The sequence below is a fragment of the Strix uralensis genome, chromosome Z, assembly GCF_047716275.1.
Source record: "Strix uralensis isolate ZFMK-TIS-50842 chromosome Z, bStrUra1, whole genome shotgun sequence".
Taxonomy (NCBI): Eukaryota; Metazoa; Chordata; class Aves; order Strigiformes; family Strigidae; genus Strix; species Strix uralensis.
In genome coordinates, this window is record NC_134012.1 from 28,028,682 (window position 1) to 28,046,873 (window position 18,192).

The 18,192-nt window shown below is 41.5% G+C and overlaps 1 protein-coding gene across 3 annotated transcripts in view; it reads right to left on the reverse strand.

Moving 5' to 3' along the window:
- The window catches only part of TNPO1 (transportin 1), a 62,476-nt gene extending 44,771 nt beyond the window's left edge, over positions 1–17,705 (reverse strand). For all 3 annotated transcript variants that reach the window (XR_012627230.1, XR_012627231.1, XM_074857111.1), the window contains exons 1-4: positions 17,550–17,705; positions 17,220–17,333; positions 13,679–13,754; positions 5,557–5,706 (exon numbers count right to left, since the gene is read on the reverse strand). Coding sequence is in view for 1 of the 3 variants with exons in the window: in XM_074857111.1 (XP_074713212.1) it covers positions 5,557–5,706; positions 13,679–13,754; positions 17,220–17,324 (331 nt within the window). In the remaining 2 variants the exon portion in view is untranslated. The remainder of the gene's footprint in view (positions 1–5,556; positions 5,707–13,678; positions 13,755–17,219; positions 17,334–17,549) is intronic.
- Between the last annotated feature and the right edge of the window lie 487 nt (positions 17,706–18,192).

The following is an 18,192-nucleotide window of genomic DNA, read 5'->3' on the forward strand; positions in this document are numbered from 1 at the left end:
ATAAATCTTATGAGGAGTGATTGAAGGAGCTGGGACTGTTCAGTTTGAGGAAGAGAAGGCTGAGGGGAGACCTCATCACTCTCTACAGCTACCTGAAAGGACACTGTAGAGAGGTTGGTGCTGGTCTCTTCTTACAGGTGATTAGTGACAGAACAAGGGGGAATGGCTTTAAACTGCAACAGGGGAGGTTTAGACTGGACTTTAGGAAAAAATTTTCCACAGAAAGAGTGGTTAGACAGTGGAATAGGCTGCCCAGGGAGGTGGTGGAGTCACCATCCCTGGATGTGTTTAAGGGTCATTTAGATGAGATGTTGGGGGATACGGTGTAGGGGAGAACTTTGTAGAGTAGGGCTGATGGTTGGACTCAATCCCAACAGTTGTTTCCTGAACGATTCTGTGAAAAGCATGAATGTGAGAATCTGCCATTCAATAAACTTACAAGCCAGTGGTAAGTTATGTGTTCACAACTTTACTGTGTTTACACAAAACATTAAGGACACATTGTAAGGCCAAGATACCTACTAAGAGTTTACACACTATGGCAGGTCATCTAGGGGTTGGATGATTGAGATCCAGCAAACAGATAGGTCAGCCCAAAGAGTCACTAATTCTGTTTCCAGCACATACTGAAATCCGAGGAAAAACTAATTAGGTGACAGGAACAGGTAAGGCTGCTTATAAACCAGGACTGACTTTGTGTAAATCCATTTTGCCTCACGACAAAATGAAGCAGCAGCACAATCCGTTATGCTACAGTTACTTCTAATGAGTATGAACACAGAAGAACTTGATACTACTACAACTAGTCATCCCTCAAGTGACAAGTGATGAAAAAAGCTCTCCTAAGGTTTTTCATTGTTTTTCTTTGGAATAAAATGTTAAGATTTTTGTTAAATACACAAGAATACAGGACAACATTACAGAGCAAAGGACATTTTGGACAACACACACAATAACTAAAAGATTATTTTGCATGATGCTTCCTGTGATGCAATAGGCTGGAGAAGCCACAAAGGGGACAAAAATTAAGACAGATGTAAACCACAATGCTACTGCTCCTGAAGTAGTTTGCATCCAGTTCTGTTCAGAACTGCAACTGAATAGAAAAGATTCCCGAAAGCCTATGGAGATCTATGGAGTCTTAAAGACTGCATTTCTCCTGAATATTATGGTCCTACAAAGAATATCAGATGCATGAATAGAAAATACTTATTTTACTGTTGCTAGATCTTAATGATCCACATTTTTCATCAAATTGAACTTCACAAAAGGAACAAACTAAACAAATTTTCTTGCCTCCTAGTCAAAGTACTTAAATTGCAAAATTGTCTCCCTAATTTATATCTGAAACAGGTTTGTATGTAGACTTAACATGGGTTCCGAAACAAACATAAGAACGAAATTCCTGGAACTCTTCTGGACTAGCATGTGACAAGTTATACAGAAGTTAACTTTCAAAGGGGTAGTTAGTTTTGGAAAAGAGTTCGTTGAAGATCTTTTCAAGGTCCTAGAAGTGGTTTCAGAGGATGACACACAGTCTGGCTATACTTGTAATGTGTGCAAGCTTTCACAGCTGAAGGAAAGACTATGTGAAAACCACTTTAAGTGTTCTCCCAAAAGGCTTATCCCAGACAGCAACAGGATAACCTAGGAGGAAATATTTCCAGGAAATTCTTCTAGCCAAGAAGTGACCTGAGGCCACTGCCCCTTGCAACAGAGACATATGCAGTTCAGACTATACATGTTATTACGAATTTTCTGTACAGGTCTGCAGAGAAGCCATTTAACATTATGGTGGTGTTCTGGAAATGATAAAGAGACACTTTGGTGAGGATTAAAAAAAAAATAAGTATCAGACTATCAAGAACTTGAGAGGTGTTGTGGTTTAGACCCAGCCCTCAAACACCACACAGCTGGTCACTCACCCTCCCCTGCCTGAGGAATGGGGGAGCGAATGGGAGGAGTAAAGGTAAGGAAACTTGTAGGTTGAGATAAAAACAGTTTAACAACTGAAATAAAATAAAACAATAATAACAATAATAGAAAATACAAACTGGTAATGCACAATTCGATTGCTCACCACCTGCTGACTAATATCCAGCCTGTTCCCAGCTAGCGATCCCAAAAAAACCAAGATCCCAAAACCACAATCCCAGCAAGCAAGAGAGAACCCCTTCCTTCCCATCCAACCCTGCTCTATATACTAAGCATGACATCGCACAATATGGAATATTACACTGGCCAATTTGGGTCTGTTGCTCTGGCTGTGCCCACTCCCAGCTTCTTGTACACCTGCGCACAGGCAGGACATGGACAGCTGGAGACTCCTTGATCTCTTAGCAACAACTGAAAACATCAGTGTATTATCAACATTCTTCTCATACCAAATCCCATACTGAATCCAAAGCACAGCACTATTCTAGCTACTACAAAGAAAAATTAACCATCCAGCTGAAACCAGGACAAGAGGCAATAGCTATAGCATTTGAAGCTTTCCAAAAGGTTTTAAGAACAATGAGAAAACAGCCACATAAAATTAAGTTTTAGGCAATTATGTTCATGTTAAAAGGAATCTTCATGGGCTTCTAAGGAGCTTCATCTTCTTTCAAATGTGAAATTTTTCCCACCCACCTGCTGCTTTATTTGGCCAGCAGAGAACAGAAGACACCAGAAATTAGCCTTTGTGGCTTTCCCTGCAACACTTCAGACACCAAAAGATGGACATCAGAAGAATAATCAAAGTAAAGAAATAGTCAATTTAGTAGCTTGCAGCTTTTTGGCAGGTTTGGGCTAGAGCTGACAGTTAAAACAGGCCTTTCCTTCTGACCTAAGCTACAAGGTTAGAAATCTGAAATTGAAAGTCTTTATAAAGATGGTCTTGATTTGTAATGAACTTCAAAGCAGTATTACAGAATCTGTTGATATTTCATTCGACAAATGTGATATCTAATGAATATAGCAGCTAGGCTAATTGAGCAGTAAACATACAAGAGAACAAACTCCAGAGGGATGTCAGAAATTGTTAAAAACATAAGCGTAATTGCATGACAGCATCTTTTATGTCACTGTTTCAATTAAATGCACCCCCAGTTTACAGCATCAATTCTACAATAAAAAAATTAAACAAAGAAAAACCAGCTATGCTTCAGTACTTACATACTAATAACAGGATGGGGGAAGGTTGGGGTTTTTGGGGCAGTATTTTGCCTCTGTAGCCCCTGAAGTTGATTTCTGAACTCCTTAATTCTAAAAAGCTGAATTTCATAACAAAATTCCCCCTCACAGTGCAATGAGCTTTCACTTTCCTTCTGTAGTGAAGCTCTCCAGTTCCGCCACTGCTCTTAAACACTCAAACTATTTCCACTGCTTCCTTTTAAGCAGTAGCTACACTAAGGTCCTGCCCAGACTAGAATCTCCAGAAAGTTTTAGGAACAGTTACAGACACTTCCTAAAAAGATGCATGCATTTCCTGGTAAGTTTTGTGTGTCCTCAACACATGCAGCAATCTTTTTTTGAAATTTGAATCCGTATTTCAACATTAGCACATGGGGTTTTAAAACCTGTACCACACAGCACAGAAAAATTTCATACTCTTACTCATTTGGGGATTAAAATAGGGAAAAGGTAAGTAAGGATACAACAACATGTAGTTACTATTTGGTCTCAAGTCACAGTTCTAAAATCAACTCTATTGCCATGCTCATTTTTCTCAGTGAAGTGTCTTCTGAGGATGGGATTAATCAGCTTGCCTCCATCTTGGCCAAAAGGTATCAGCTTTTGTCTGGTCAGCACTAGATGCTAGAGACCACAAAGGAGAGTGAATGCCGCATTAAATCTCCTCTGATGCTGTATTGATGTACTTGCTCATCTTCCTCTCAGAATTCCAGAGATCCTATTTGCAGTTAGCAAATGAAATTGATAGTCCTTGAACTGCAAAAACCGTTAAGTATCTCAAAGAGCAGCTCAAACTAGCATGTGCCAACTCATATGCTAACAAGGCAGCCTAGGTAGGTAGTAATATATCTACCCCTAGCTAATACCATAAGACCAGTGGGTACTGGACCAACTTCACTATTAAGACAGAAGGCTACAAGGATCTAGTTTTTAATTACTTTAAAGGGCAGGGTGCAAAGCATGTGCTAAACAGCAATTTTTATGCAAGTATACAGTTCATCAGTTGCTACTCATCTTCAGAGTTCATACATGCTTGAATAATCCCTGCAAGTATCAGTTAAAGCTGAACAGTAACTGAGCTAGTAATCCACAAACCTTTAGTACTAGGAGAAATCAAAGAATAAGTCCTTGAAAACAAACAACTCCCCCCCCCCCACCCCCCAAAAAAAAAACCCCACCCAACAACCCTAAAACAGCAATCCAAAGGGAGCTGGAATATACTCTTTAGTCAACTCCATTGTACTCCACTGACAACTCCTATGAACAAAGAGGCAAGCATAACTCTTCTACAACGTGAAATCACAAAAGTACCTGCCGCTCAAAGACTTGTTTCTACTCTCATCAAGAAAAGGGGAGATTAATAAAATTCATAGCAAAGCAGCATCACAAGTGACAAGACAGGAGGAAAAAGCCAAGATGAGCATTTTTTTCTAGTTCATAGTCTATAACACAGATGTCTGGAGAAGGAATCCTATAGAAAAAGCAAAGCATTCTAAAGAAGCAGTAACTGGTAGGTTATTTTATAAGAGGAGTCAGCTGATACAAGCTGAACTTCTTTCTGAACTGACACCCACACACCCATTTTCTCTACTATACTCAAATATGTATTTATTTTACTTTTTTCTATTCTTTTGAGTGGACACGGAAAACTAGTACAATGATTGTAGCAGTTGGAGGAAATCATATTCTTAAAGAACAGACAGAAAAGCAACTTTACAGAGAAATAGGTAAAAATAACACAAATATGCATATTTTATGGAAGAGGTGTACTAAAGTAAAGTATCTACAAAATCAGAAATCCATGTAATAAAGATCATCTAGTTCAATGAGAGGTTTTTTAAGGTCCCTTCCAACCCAAACCATTCTGTGATTCTATGACGTTCTGTACACATTTTATTTACTGTTTTCTTGACAGAAGGTATTTAAAACCAGAAGCTCATTATGTAAATGCGTTATGCATAGTATGATGATTCCCTGAAGGGATATCGATGTCTGTGCATACGGTGGCAGGGCACAGGAAACCAGCTAACATGTAAGCAGAGTACTGAAATAGTTCTCAAGTCAGACCTTTACCTTGTTCCTGGTTTTAGGTATAGAAATCAGCAGCAAGCTCAATTTTAGTGGTATCAAATAAACTTACGTTCAGTTACATTTCAAGAGATATGAACTGAATTGCTAAATCACTAAAGAGAACAGGAAGAAAAGTATGACTTCGGTATATTCACACTAAAGATAAATATCAGCGTTAAAGCACGGCGAATTGTGACAATTATCAAAAGCAAACGGTTTTAGAGGTTTAATAACTCTTTATGCCACTAGTGCAGCTCACGCATATCAGTAACATTTTCAGTATGCAGAAGACAGCAAAAAGAGCAAACTTACCTACAGTAGCTCTAATTAAGGGGGAGGAATCACCAATGTTGTTCAGACATTCACTTTTAATGAAGTCAGTTACCCCACTGGGAAAGTTGTGAAAATGTGCTTTTACATTGTTCTTCAAGATGAGACCACTCAAGGAACGTGTTGGTTCATCTGCAACAGAAAATAATTACAGTCAACCTCCAAGCAGCTCATAGGAATAAGGCAGATTTCCAGAACAATGCAGCAAGAGCAAAGCTTATATAGATATTAATCTTAATTTCCTTATCTCTTCCTCCAGCTACACCCATCAATTCACATACTAAAGATTTTCAGATTCAGAGTTCACTATTTCTCTTTATTCAAAATTAGAATATCAGTATTACAAAACTTTCTCTTAAAATATAGAATTTGTATGGAGATACAGGCAAGGAATAGATCTGAAGTCATAGGATATAGGAGTCTCATGAAAGAAATTGGTCAAAGACATTTAGACATTCTGATTATACTGACTGTCTTGCTGCAACACTGATACTGTAGGAACTCGCTCACTCCTTCCCCCTCCCAGTGGGATGGGGAAGAGAACCTGAAAAAAAAGTAAAACTCGTAGGTAGAGATAAGAACAGTTTAAGCATAAAATAAAATAATAATAATAAATAATAATAATAATAATGAAAAGCAGTATAATAAAAAAGAGATAGAGAAATAAAACCCAGGAAAAGACAAAATGATGCACAATGCAATTGCTCACCACCCGCTGACCAATGCCGCAGCAGCGATTCCCCCCCAGCCAACTCCCCCCAGTTTATGTACTGAGCATGACTTCCTATGGTATGGAATAGCCCTTTGGCTAGTTGAGGTCACCTGTCCTGGCCATGCTCCCTCCCAGCTTCTTGTGCACCTGCTCGCTGGCAGGGCGTGGGAAACTGAAATATCCTTAACACAGGATAAGCTCAGATCAGCAACACCTAAAAGATCAGTGTGTTACCAACATTATTCTCACACTGAATCCGAAAGACAGCACTGTACCAGCTACTGGGAAGAAAATTAACTCTATCCCAGCCAAAACCAGGACACAGGCCTTCAAAACTATTAACATCCCAACAGAAATAAGGATAAGCAAAATAAGAGATACAACTTTCAAATATAAAGTATTTTCAAACAAAAGTTACTGCGTCACAACATCAAGCCTTTCAGAACACCCACAATGTTATGATATGAACAGTGGCACTGAGTGCACCCTGAGCAAGTTTGCTGATGACACCAAGCTGTGTGGTGAGGTCGACACACTGGAGGGAAAGGATGGCATCCAGAGGGACCTGGACAGGCTTGAGAGGTGGGCCAGAGTGAACATCATGAAGTTTAACAAAACCAAGCACAAGGTCCTGAACATGGGTCGGGGCAATCCCAAGCACAAACACAGGCTGGGCAATGATGAGTGGATTGAGAGCAGCCCTGCAGAGAAGGGCTTGGGGGTATCAGTGGATGGAAAACTGACTGTGAGCCAGCAATGTGCGCTCATAGCCCAGAAAGCCAACCATGTCCTGGGCTGCCTCAAGAGAAGTGTGGCCAGCAGGTTGAGGGAGGGGATTCTCCCCCTCTAATCCACTCTCATGAGACCCCACCTGCAGTGCTGTGTCCATCTCTGGGGCCCCCAACATAGGAAGGACACGGACCTGTTTGAGTGGGTCCAGAGGAGGCCATGAAGATGATCAGGGGGCTGGAGCACCTCCCCTGTGAGGACAGGCTGAGAGAGTTGGGGTTGTTCAGCCTGGAGAAGAGAGGGCTCCAAAGAGACCTTACAGCAGCCTTCCAGTACTTAAAGGGAGCTACAGGAAAGATGGGGAGTATAGTGATAGGATGAGAGGTAATGGTTTTAAATTGAAAGAGGGTAGATTTAGATGAGATATAAGGAAGAAATTCTTTACTGTGAGCATAGCAAGACTGGAAGAGGCTGTCCAGAGAAGTTGTGGCTGTCCCCTCCCTTGCAGTATTCAAGGCCAGGTTGGACGGGGCTTTGAGCAACCTGGGCTAGTGGAAGGTGTCCCTGCCCATGGCAGGGGGGGTGGAACTAGATGATATTTAAAGTCCCTTCCAACCCAAACCATCCTATGATATGATGATTCTATGATATGCAGACATTTAAAAAAAAAAAAACACACAGAAAACCCCACACCATAATCAAAATCTTAATTTGAGAAAAAGATTTTATGATATGACTGCACAAGGATATTTATGGAATCCAGGGTGTTCAGCAACTTCACAGCTATGTTGTCAGAAGACAGTAATATAGGTCTAGATGGAGTTCTTGCTGTAACACTGAGATTACAGGCAGATGGCCTAAGAGCTGAGTAAGACACTCTTTAGTCTTCATAGATTCTACAGTAAGTTCTGCCAGCCATATGCTGCAGCCATGAAAAAAGATCACAGACTTGCCTCCTTCTATCTCAGTCAACCTGGAAGCATAGAGAGTTGACAAGAACATGTAGTACAAGAAAAAGAAGGAAAGCAAAGCAGACCTCTGGCATTTAATATCATCATTGGTGCCAAATCATTTCATCAGTGGAAGATTCCCCTCTCACATTGCCTCACTTTATAATAAAGCCATATCACATAATCATCATTCAGTTCTCAGTAAATTTTCAATTCTATTGCAAGACTTAATACTAGTTCCAGATTTCAATGATTTACAGACAGAACAAATGGATGCATACCCACATTACACATTTCAATTATTTTAGGGCTATTGCAGTGCTTTTAAGAACTATAATGTGCCCTCAGCCGTATTTTTGCTAATGAGGGTTTGGATGACACAAGGTGCATATGTGAAAGCAACTAGGTTTTTGTAGCTCACCTGCAAGTCCAGGTGAGCATTTGTTTCACCATGCCTTTTCATCCTCTCTTCCTTAGAGCATAACTCCCTAGCTTACTAAACGAACTGAGCAACTGGGATGAGGGTAGCATTTATCCACTCACAGACTGTGATATAATGATTATAAGCATAGCTATATTTTGACCTATTATTCTTGTGATACTGGCAACTTTAAATGTCAGGGTGAGACTTTTTCTAAAGCAAAACTGCTCTGCTGAGTTCAGTCTTAAAGCTGTTAAGCCTTTTTCAGAAATAAGCTATCATTCTGTGTGCTTTAACAAGATTTAATATGTACAAATACAAAGTGTGACAAAAATCATGATTAGTGACACTGTTGTGCATGAAGATTTCTGATCCATTAATGAGAGACTATTTCAAAAGAACTAAACCAAAAATAATGATCCCACCAGAGCAGTGTCATACGGAAGTAGAGGAGGAGTAATTTCTTCTGTCCTAATGCATAAGAATACAGTACAGAGACCTCTTAATGAGCTTCCTAGCAGAAAAAGATCCTACTTTTTTTTTTGGATGCTGAACTTTTAAGTAACCTTAAGTATAACACTTTTGGCTTAAACTGGTATGTTTTACTATCATGTCAGAAGCAGGATTAACAATGTTTCAAAATACTCAGTGAATCTGAATACATAAATGACCTTGAAATGTAGTGGTTAGTCTGAAATTAATCAGTGCTCAATTGACTCATGTGAGTCATGGAAAATAATTTGACACAACTGCCTAAGTTTAGGAATGTCTGTAAGACACCAAAACAAAGCTGGAAATGTTCCCCTGATGCTGAGTGTTACATAGTCATTGAACAATAAGTAGAAACCGCTATATTTCTGAAGATGGTGTTGTAAATAGTTAACTAAGACATGTACAATACAGGAAGGTGTTGAACTGCTGACCAACAATTAGCTTGTTGGTTAGTTATGGAAGTTTCAGTATTCTAACTAATAATGACCACACGTCAATTAGAATGCAAAATCTGTACATCTCTACAGGCTTGCAAAAACATTAAAAGTTTTAAGAACTAATCCTCTGGTTTCACTGCTACTTTCAGCTTCTCTATCATACCACCCCAAACTGGTTGTCTCAGCACCTTTCCTCTCTAATGCCATTTTATGGATCACCTCCTGATCCTGTAGTTAAATCAGTGCTAGAACTCTTATTATAGAGAGCAAAAGAATCCTTAAGAAATGGAAATTCAGTGTGATGAGAGTATGATTCACTACAAGATCCCAAACTACGTAACAATCGCACGATACTGTTGCGGTTTGAGAACATCTAAAAAGTAGTGTCATCTCTCTTTGGCATTTCTTTGTTGTGGGGGGTAGATGACAAGTACCTTTGCACTAAGTGCATAGGGAAAATAAATGATGAGGTTCCCAACAGAAGTTCCTTAGACAGCATTTGGCAGTGAATGAATTAGGATTTAGAGTCATTAATCTATCTGAAGAAATGACTTGGTCAGATGAATAGACGTTTTGTCACTCTCCGAATACATCAAAGGTGAATGTTATTTATTAGAACATGACAATGTCACAAGCCGTTCAAACACAAGAATTAATCAGATGAGTAAAGTAAGACTGTTATCAAATTAAATAATTCAGCATACTGTTTAGATTACTGAATGAGTACTGGGAAGCATAAAATACAAGATACTCACCAACACTGGTGTTGTATAGGGTACCGTGCTTTGGAAGTTTTGACTATTTCTCCATCTGTCTATATCGTATAGGTACAGCTTAACAGAAGGTTATGTGGTGGCATGCATGTATAGGTTGCCTTTACACAGCACCATCTTTTATTATTTTAGAAACTTAAGTGTTTTCTACTATTTGGCTATACAACAGTTCTTACTAGGAACTGATTCTCTGCTAGTTAGAGTACCATCTAAGGAACTCTGATGTGTGACCATGCTGCTCTGTTTTAATCTGGGGCATCTGTTTTAATTAAACAGTTAAAGCTGCTGAAACACCTTTATGGATTAATCCTGCTCATCAGAGATACCTTCGTGAAACTGGTAGCCGGCGAATTAGAACCTGACCTCACACAATGGTCTTTTTCTTGCTCAGCTTCAAAGATCTTTCAATACCAACATGCCAAGAAAGTTCACAATGGAATGGACTCATGAAAACTGCTGTCCAGATCAAGTTTAAATTCCAACACTCATCAGAAAACATTCACATCAAACCCACAAGACCACTTCGCATCCCAGTAACAGTTTATAAAAAGCCATTTCAAATTCTGCTCACAGAGCTATATGAGTTATTAGTCTCATTATTACCAGAAAACAAATAACCATCTCTGCAGATTTCTGTTGAAACAAGAACCTGGGGGAGGTGGGGACAGGACCTTCCTCCATGGTACTGTTCCATGTCAAAGTAAGGTACTATGAACGGCTGAGTCATGACACGAACAAGATCAAGAGCTGCAGACACTGCTCTATCTTCAACTGGTTTATAGAATTCCAAAGCTTTTAGCTTAAAAGACCTCCTTAAAGCCTATGACAAAGGCAGTGTACTAAAGCAGTGTTGTCAATCCCAGCTCATTCACCTTCAGACTAAAAGTTCATCTCAAGAATTCTGATCCTTGACTGTGATAGCCTTACATCAGGCCATGATCAATCCACTGAGACAACACTGTTGAGACCACAGACTATAGAGTTCCCACATTAGGACGGAGTGAAGAGTCAGCCACTAAAACACAATCCAAGATCAGAATCATAAAGGCTTTGTATAGCTATAACAAAATATATATTTACAGCTATACAGGCCAACAGAAAGCTGCTAGGACCATCATGCATTTGTCTCAATACCTTCCGATTAGCCTAGGTCCAAAAGCAAAACGTTACAAAACTGCACACAAATTAATCATGCCCTTTGTCTCTTGTCTAAGAAGGATAAAAGGTAGATCTGAGAAAGGACGTGTGTTTTGGCAATAAGGATGGACAGTCTGAATCTTAACTAGAATAGATATCACATCAGTAGTTCTGTTGTTTTTTCACCACATAGAGTGGCATTAGGTATGTCAAATCTTACCTAAGAGGTGGTAACCTCTGACACCACTGTTGTTCTTGCAATTTTTATATAAAATATCCACCATCATGAAGGCCATATTAAGCCAAGTAGAACACCACAATAATTCTGACCCCATTTAAAGACAGCTTCCCTTTTTTAGCTGAGGCCTGAATATCATAGTCAAAGAATGGATACATGCAGAAACATAGTAGGAATAGTCTAGAGAGATTACAAAGTCTCAACGTAGTTTCTCCTTAGAGTTGAATAGAGAAATGTTACCAGAAGGCAACACAGTAGTCTCTGCTGATGCAAGCAGGCTAGATCATCTCATAGTACCCAGATACAAACTTGCATCAACAAAATACTATGGCAGGAGTAGGACAGAGTCACCACACACAATACTCCCCAACTGTCAAACTGAATTTATGAAGATTAGAATAGTCTTGGTGAGTGACAATGGACATAATCTTTTGATATTTTAGATAGGTATATTCATTTACAGAAGGTATAAACAAAGTAAGGCTTTGATACAGACAATTTTGGGAATTTTGTCATTATGGTCAACAAGATCCTAAACAAAATCAGAACTTCCACTTACAGTATGAATTGTCCATTCATGCAGAGGCGTAAGAGTGAGGCCAAAGACAATTTGGTACAACCTCTACTGCAGTAAAATGAGGCTATTTAACACACATATCAATCAACCAGTACAGAATTCCCACATTCAGGAGCTGTCACCTAAACGTATCCTTAAGCACGTTTTTTTCAGCAGTGGTTTCAACAGCAGCAAAAACTGGACCAAAGATTAGTCCCATCTACTATCAAACCAAGCTCTTCTTCTCATGCACTATCAAAACACCTCAATTTTTACTGAATAAGTTGTCAGTGATGTTTGAAACTTTATTTCCATGGCTCCTTCTGCCAAGATGGTATGGCCATAACAAAAGCATGAACTTCCAACGGTATGCTTTGATCCATGGTGTAAAGCACTCTAGTTGTTTCCCCTAGTCAACAAACTTGGCAAGGCTGTAGGACAGATCGCCAACAGAACCCTCTTCAGGAGGGGAAAGGAAAGAAGTCTTTCCCAGTTGTACCCATCCATCACTGGTCCAAAAGAGGATGCAAAAGTCCTGTAGCTACTGAACAGCAGTTCTGACAGACTCTTTACCTTGCTTGAGCAGGACTAATGAGGGATGACAGAAGACTATTGGTTGGATTAGCTTCAAGGTAACAGGATAGTTAGAATCTGGCAAATAGTACGAAAAGCACCAACACGAGACTCAGTTACGGCACCCTCAACATTCTGCAAGTTTCCAAACCAAGGAATACTAACTTAAAAAATAGTTGTTTTGGACAAAAGATGATGACTGAAAATGTCACTAATGCATGACAACAGCACCCCTGAAGTAACAGCTGCTTCTCAGCAGTCTCACAAGAGACTTCATTGTAGTGGTTTAACCTCAGCTGGCGATTAAACACCACACAGCTGCTTGCTCACTCTTCCCTCCACAGTGGGAGATAATCAGTAAAAAAACCTGAAACTCGTGGGTTGAGATAAAGACCACTTAACAGGACAGAAAAGGGAAAATAGTAATAAGAATATACAAAACAAGCGATGCACAACACAATTGCTCACCACCCACTGTAGTACACTGGAAAGACAATCTTTCACACACCCTCATCATTACTAAGGAATTGTCTGAATTTACCAACTAGTATAGGTTACACAGTATGTCATATGCAGTTTGTAGTGAAGTCCATGAGAATAAAACTGAAAGTAGTCAGCTGATTTCTGCATTTTACTATAAATAAGACTTCAAAACTAAGATTCTGACAGACATAATCTTCGGACAACTCTAGTATGTGATCTTCAAAATATTTAACAGTCTCATTACTAGGGAGATCATTATCATAACTGAATTTAGCAGCATGTTTTATAATCTGTATAGTCATGATTCATCAAAGTTATTCCACAATTTCACTGCAGTCTGATAAAGATATGATGCTCCAACGTTTCTGGGAATATTTCATAGGACATTTAGAATGGAATCTATTCCAAGACTGAAACTACACACCAATAATTTATCAGATTTTTCTTCCACAAAGACTCCCAAGAGGATAAATGAGTTCTACATGACTATGGAGCTCAACCAACCAGCAAACTGACTACAGGCATAAGCTTCCTATTTCTTCAAGCTAAATAATTTTTTTTAAAAAAAGGGAGAATAAAACAGTCAATATCTCAAGAACTTACCTTCAGACTTCAGCTTCGTAAGAACAAAAATCAGGTAGTTGTTGAAATCTGGATACTGATTGAGTTGTTCTAGTTTCTGAAGAAAGAAACTGTTAAGGAAAGTTGAATCTTCACACACAGCATTTATAGCTTTCTGGATACAAAGATTATTAAATGAGTTATGTACTGCTGCATCATTTCAACCAGCTGTTACTATAAGCTCATAATATACAGAGTATGAACAATCTAAAAACAGTTTCTATGATTTCCTTACTGAAGCAATAACTTTTAATTATGGGGACATCTGACAAGAAAATAATCCAGGGACAGACACAGAAATTAACAGATCCTTAAAAATATTTGTAAAGCCATTAAAAAAAAGCTTCCTCTGTACCATTTCAGATTTCAACATCTACACTGAGAAGCCCACCAAACCCAAGGAATACACTGAGACACAATCCCATAATACATCTTTTTTTCCCCCTCCAAAATACCTAAGAGCATTTCAGCATTATAATGCAAGAGCTATGATTTTGATAAGCTACTTATTTTAATATTAGACATATACTTCTTTATGATGTTAACTAGGCACAGCCTGAGCTTTCATCAATGAAAACCTCTTTTAAGTCAGTGTAGTGTCACCTCTAAGTTACTACACCTACTAGATACCATCAGTATGCCAAACAAGACATTTAACAAAGAATGATTTTTAGAAGAAGTAAGATTATTTACTCCTCAGGCATTTACTTTACTTGACATTTAGCTAAATCTCTAACCATTTGAAGTAGCTAAACATCAGGCAAACACATGTACGTTAGGACTTGATGGCCCAGTAAAGTTATAAAGGATCCATTTCCTTCCAGTGACCAACTTAAACTCCATGTTTAGGTATATAGGTTGTTTATCTCAAGTAGTAACTTCTACAGAAAAGCCTGCCCTTTTTCCACTTAGCAAAACAGTAAAGCATACTTATCACAGCCACAAGCTCCTTTGCTGTGAAACACACAGAAGGTGGAACGTAAACAGGAGGATGGTCAGGGCAAGCGAAAATAACGGCCTCTACATAGCCTCTAGAAATGAAAAACCACACACCCAAAGACTGTTGTCAAAGGTGCCAAGCCAAACAGCTCTTTCAGGAACAGCCAAGAAGAGGGTAGCATGTTTCAAAATTTTTTTCTTCTCCAAGGTTCAACACCATAATCACCAAAATAGTCAGCTGAACGTTACTAAGATCTCTGAATTTCAATGGATCAAATAGGTAGGTGCAGGCAGTGAGCAGAAAGAACTGAACAGCAGTATTTAATAGAAACTTAATGAGAAAACACTTATCAAAGAATAGCTTATAGGCCATATTTTCTTAACAACTTCTTCACCCACTTTTTTTTTTTTTTTTTTTTTTTACTCCAAGAAACATCTAACACCTCCATTTGAAAAATATCTGAAGCCTTACCAATTCATAACTGTTAACAAAGGGTTTTGGCTAACCTACACTCCCCACTTTGTTACATCTGAGTTCTAAGCACCCAAATGTGCCAAAACGGTATCATAAAGAAAGAGCATGACAGAATCAACACACTGATAATCTTACAAAAAATTATGGACTGACAGTACTTTAAATTTGAAATCACTAACAACCACTCTGCTTGGACATGCTACTAAGTCGCATTCTACAATACAATAGCCATCAGAAATTTTTTGTGGAAACAGTCTCAAAGGACATATATACATATACATCTATTTTAATTTTTTTTTTAATTATAGGACATGTCCTGTCAAGTTGTATTAGAACATTTTCCCAAACTGATGTATAATACAATGGTAAAAGTGTGCCACTTCTCTAAACTTCACAGGCTAACATATGAGGACCTCCTTGAAAGCACAGGTATCTCAGCACAGCAGTGAGTCACCACTACCATTTAAAAAGAATTTCAAACATCAGTTAACAGCACTTTTGTTCAGTCTATTTCTACTCATCTTCAAGACAGACAGCATCACCGATATTGCTCATCCTACTTCTACACTGTTATTTTTCAATAAACAAACTAGATGCTGTTATCTGAAGCAGAGCTTTAAAATGTAATTTTACATTAAAGCTACACTGTAAATACTGTTGCTATAAACACTTTTGTATGTTAAATACTAAAGAACATCAGTTTACATCTGGGGCATTATCATAACACTTTACTTGGTCAGACACTGCTCGATTTTTCAAAGGAAGAAATAGCATCTTAAAAATCTGAAACATAGCTCCAAGAACAGGATGATCAAGATGAAAACTACCTTCACCTTTCAGACAAAGGGCAGAAGCCTTCCTAAGGTTGACCGCATCTGTTCTGAAAGCCTAGAAATAGAGCAAATTTGGCTTCAAGCTAAACTCTTAAAATAATGTAAATATATATACACATATGTATGTTCTCAACAACTTAAATTGTTGCCTTCTGTGAAGACCTTCAAGCAAATGCCTTTAATAAAAAGGGATCAAGATGATAAAATATTCTTCATAGAATTTCTAGATATTTTAAAGCACTTATATGGCTAGCTCAAGGAGCAGGGGACAGTAGAGGAGAGTTTTATTTTTCAAGAGCTATGCTTCTGCTAGTCTTAATTTACAATTTTACTCTCTTGATCTTTGTTCCTTAAAACCTGGCTATTTCATCATTTCTACAATCAAGAGAGACTTAGGGGAGTAAAAAACCCAACAATCCACAAGACAAACACCAAATGCACTGCAGAGCAGCACAAGAAGCCACACACAGTAGATTTCCCCCTTCCCGTAAATTTTAACGAGTGCAAGAAGCAGTATTTCAGGCTCGGGCTTCTAGGCAAGCAGAAATATCCTCACAACACAGCAGAATGCGTAGTGTCAGAGCCAGCAGGCCAACGAGGGAGCGCAGGCAGCGGCTCCACCAGGGGCACTCCCCCCCCCAGATACGGCTTTCGCCTCGAATCCCGGTGCCGGATTACCTCAGGAGGCCCCTGCTCGCCCCGGCTTTGCCGCAGGGGCGACGGGCACCCCTTGCGGCGCCGCCCGCTCTGCCCGGCGGGCCGCGGGGCACCCCGGCCCCCTCGGCGGGATCCGCCGGGGCGAGGGCCGCGCGCCGGCCCAACGTGGGGGAACCCGGGAAAGTGGCAGAGGAACCGGCGGAGCCGCGCCAGAGCCTGGGCTTTAAAAAGGAAAAAAAACCCCAAACCACCCAAAAAACAAAACCGAAAAAAACCCCACCCAAAAAACCCAAACCCGGCCCCTGGCTCCGGGCTCGCGACAGGTGCCCGGGCCCCCGCCGGGGGGGAGGCGGCCCCCGGACCGCCTCGGCTGTTCAAACGCCGCGCCACAGCCACCCGCTCCGGCGGAGGCTCGGCCCACCGCTCTATGCCGGCTCCCCGGGCAGCGCAGAGCAGGCCCGGCCCGGCCCGGCCGCCGCCTGCCGCAGCGCCGGCCTGCTGCCGCGCAGGCCGCGCTCCCCGCGCCCGCCGCCCCCGGCCTCCCCAGCGCCCGCCCGGGCCCGTCGCGGTCCCGCTCTGCCCGCCCCACCCGCGCGGCGCAGGCCTCGGCCAAGGATACTTGTTGCACGGCTCTCTGCGTGGTGGTGTCCGGGGACTGGGACTCCTTGAGCAGCTGCAGGATCTGCTGGAGCCCCTGCTCGTCGGGCTTCCACTCGTACTCCATCTTGGCTCGCTGGAAAACACCAGACAACAGGCGGCCGCGGTTAGGTCCAACGCGGCGCGGCAGGGCCCAGGCCGGCGGAGGGCGGAAAGGAAGGCAGGCCGAAGGGAGCGAGGGGGGGACCGCGGCGCCCAGCCCGCTCCGGCTCTCACCCCCGCGGCGCGCACCCCGCCAGGCACCCCCCACCAACCGCCCGGGCCCGCCGCCGGACGCACGACCGACACCGACCTGCTCCCGCCGCCACCGCCCGCTGTGCTCCGCGCCGAGCAGACTGAGTCACGGCGAACGTAATGCGGCCCGAAGACCCGCCCCTCGTCCTCCGAGCGCCGGACACGCCCCCGGCCGCCGTCAGCCTTCCCCCGGTGCGTCCCACACCGTCAGGAGCCTGGGGACGACAAAACGCGAGCCCCTCAGTACCGGCCGGCGGCACGCCGGCCGCCGCCGCCAGCCACCCGGGAACAGAGAGAAGCCTGCGGCAGCCGCGGGGCAAAGCAGCGCCCCGGCCCCGGCCTCCTGGGACTGCTGCGGCCGCGCACGCCCAGCGCCCGGCAGGCAGCGGGGAGGCTGCTGCCCACGGAGGAGAGGCGTGGGTGCGAAAGCAGACCCAGGAGTCAGGAACGTATACCTGCGTTGCTGTCTGCTGTACTTCTACCTGATTTGGCGGAGTGCTGAGCACATCTCAGAAGTCTCCCATTCCACGTGTAAAGAGGGAACAGGACCAACTACGCAAGAAGGACGGGGAGAGGAACTCAAAAGAAACTGCTTGGAATACCTAGTGTATCTTATCCTTAGCCTCAAAATACGTCAGGGGAGATCTCAGGTTAAAATTAGCAATTTAGATACATATATACATATGTATATATATGTAAAA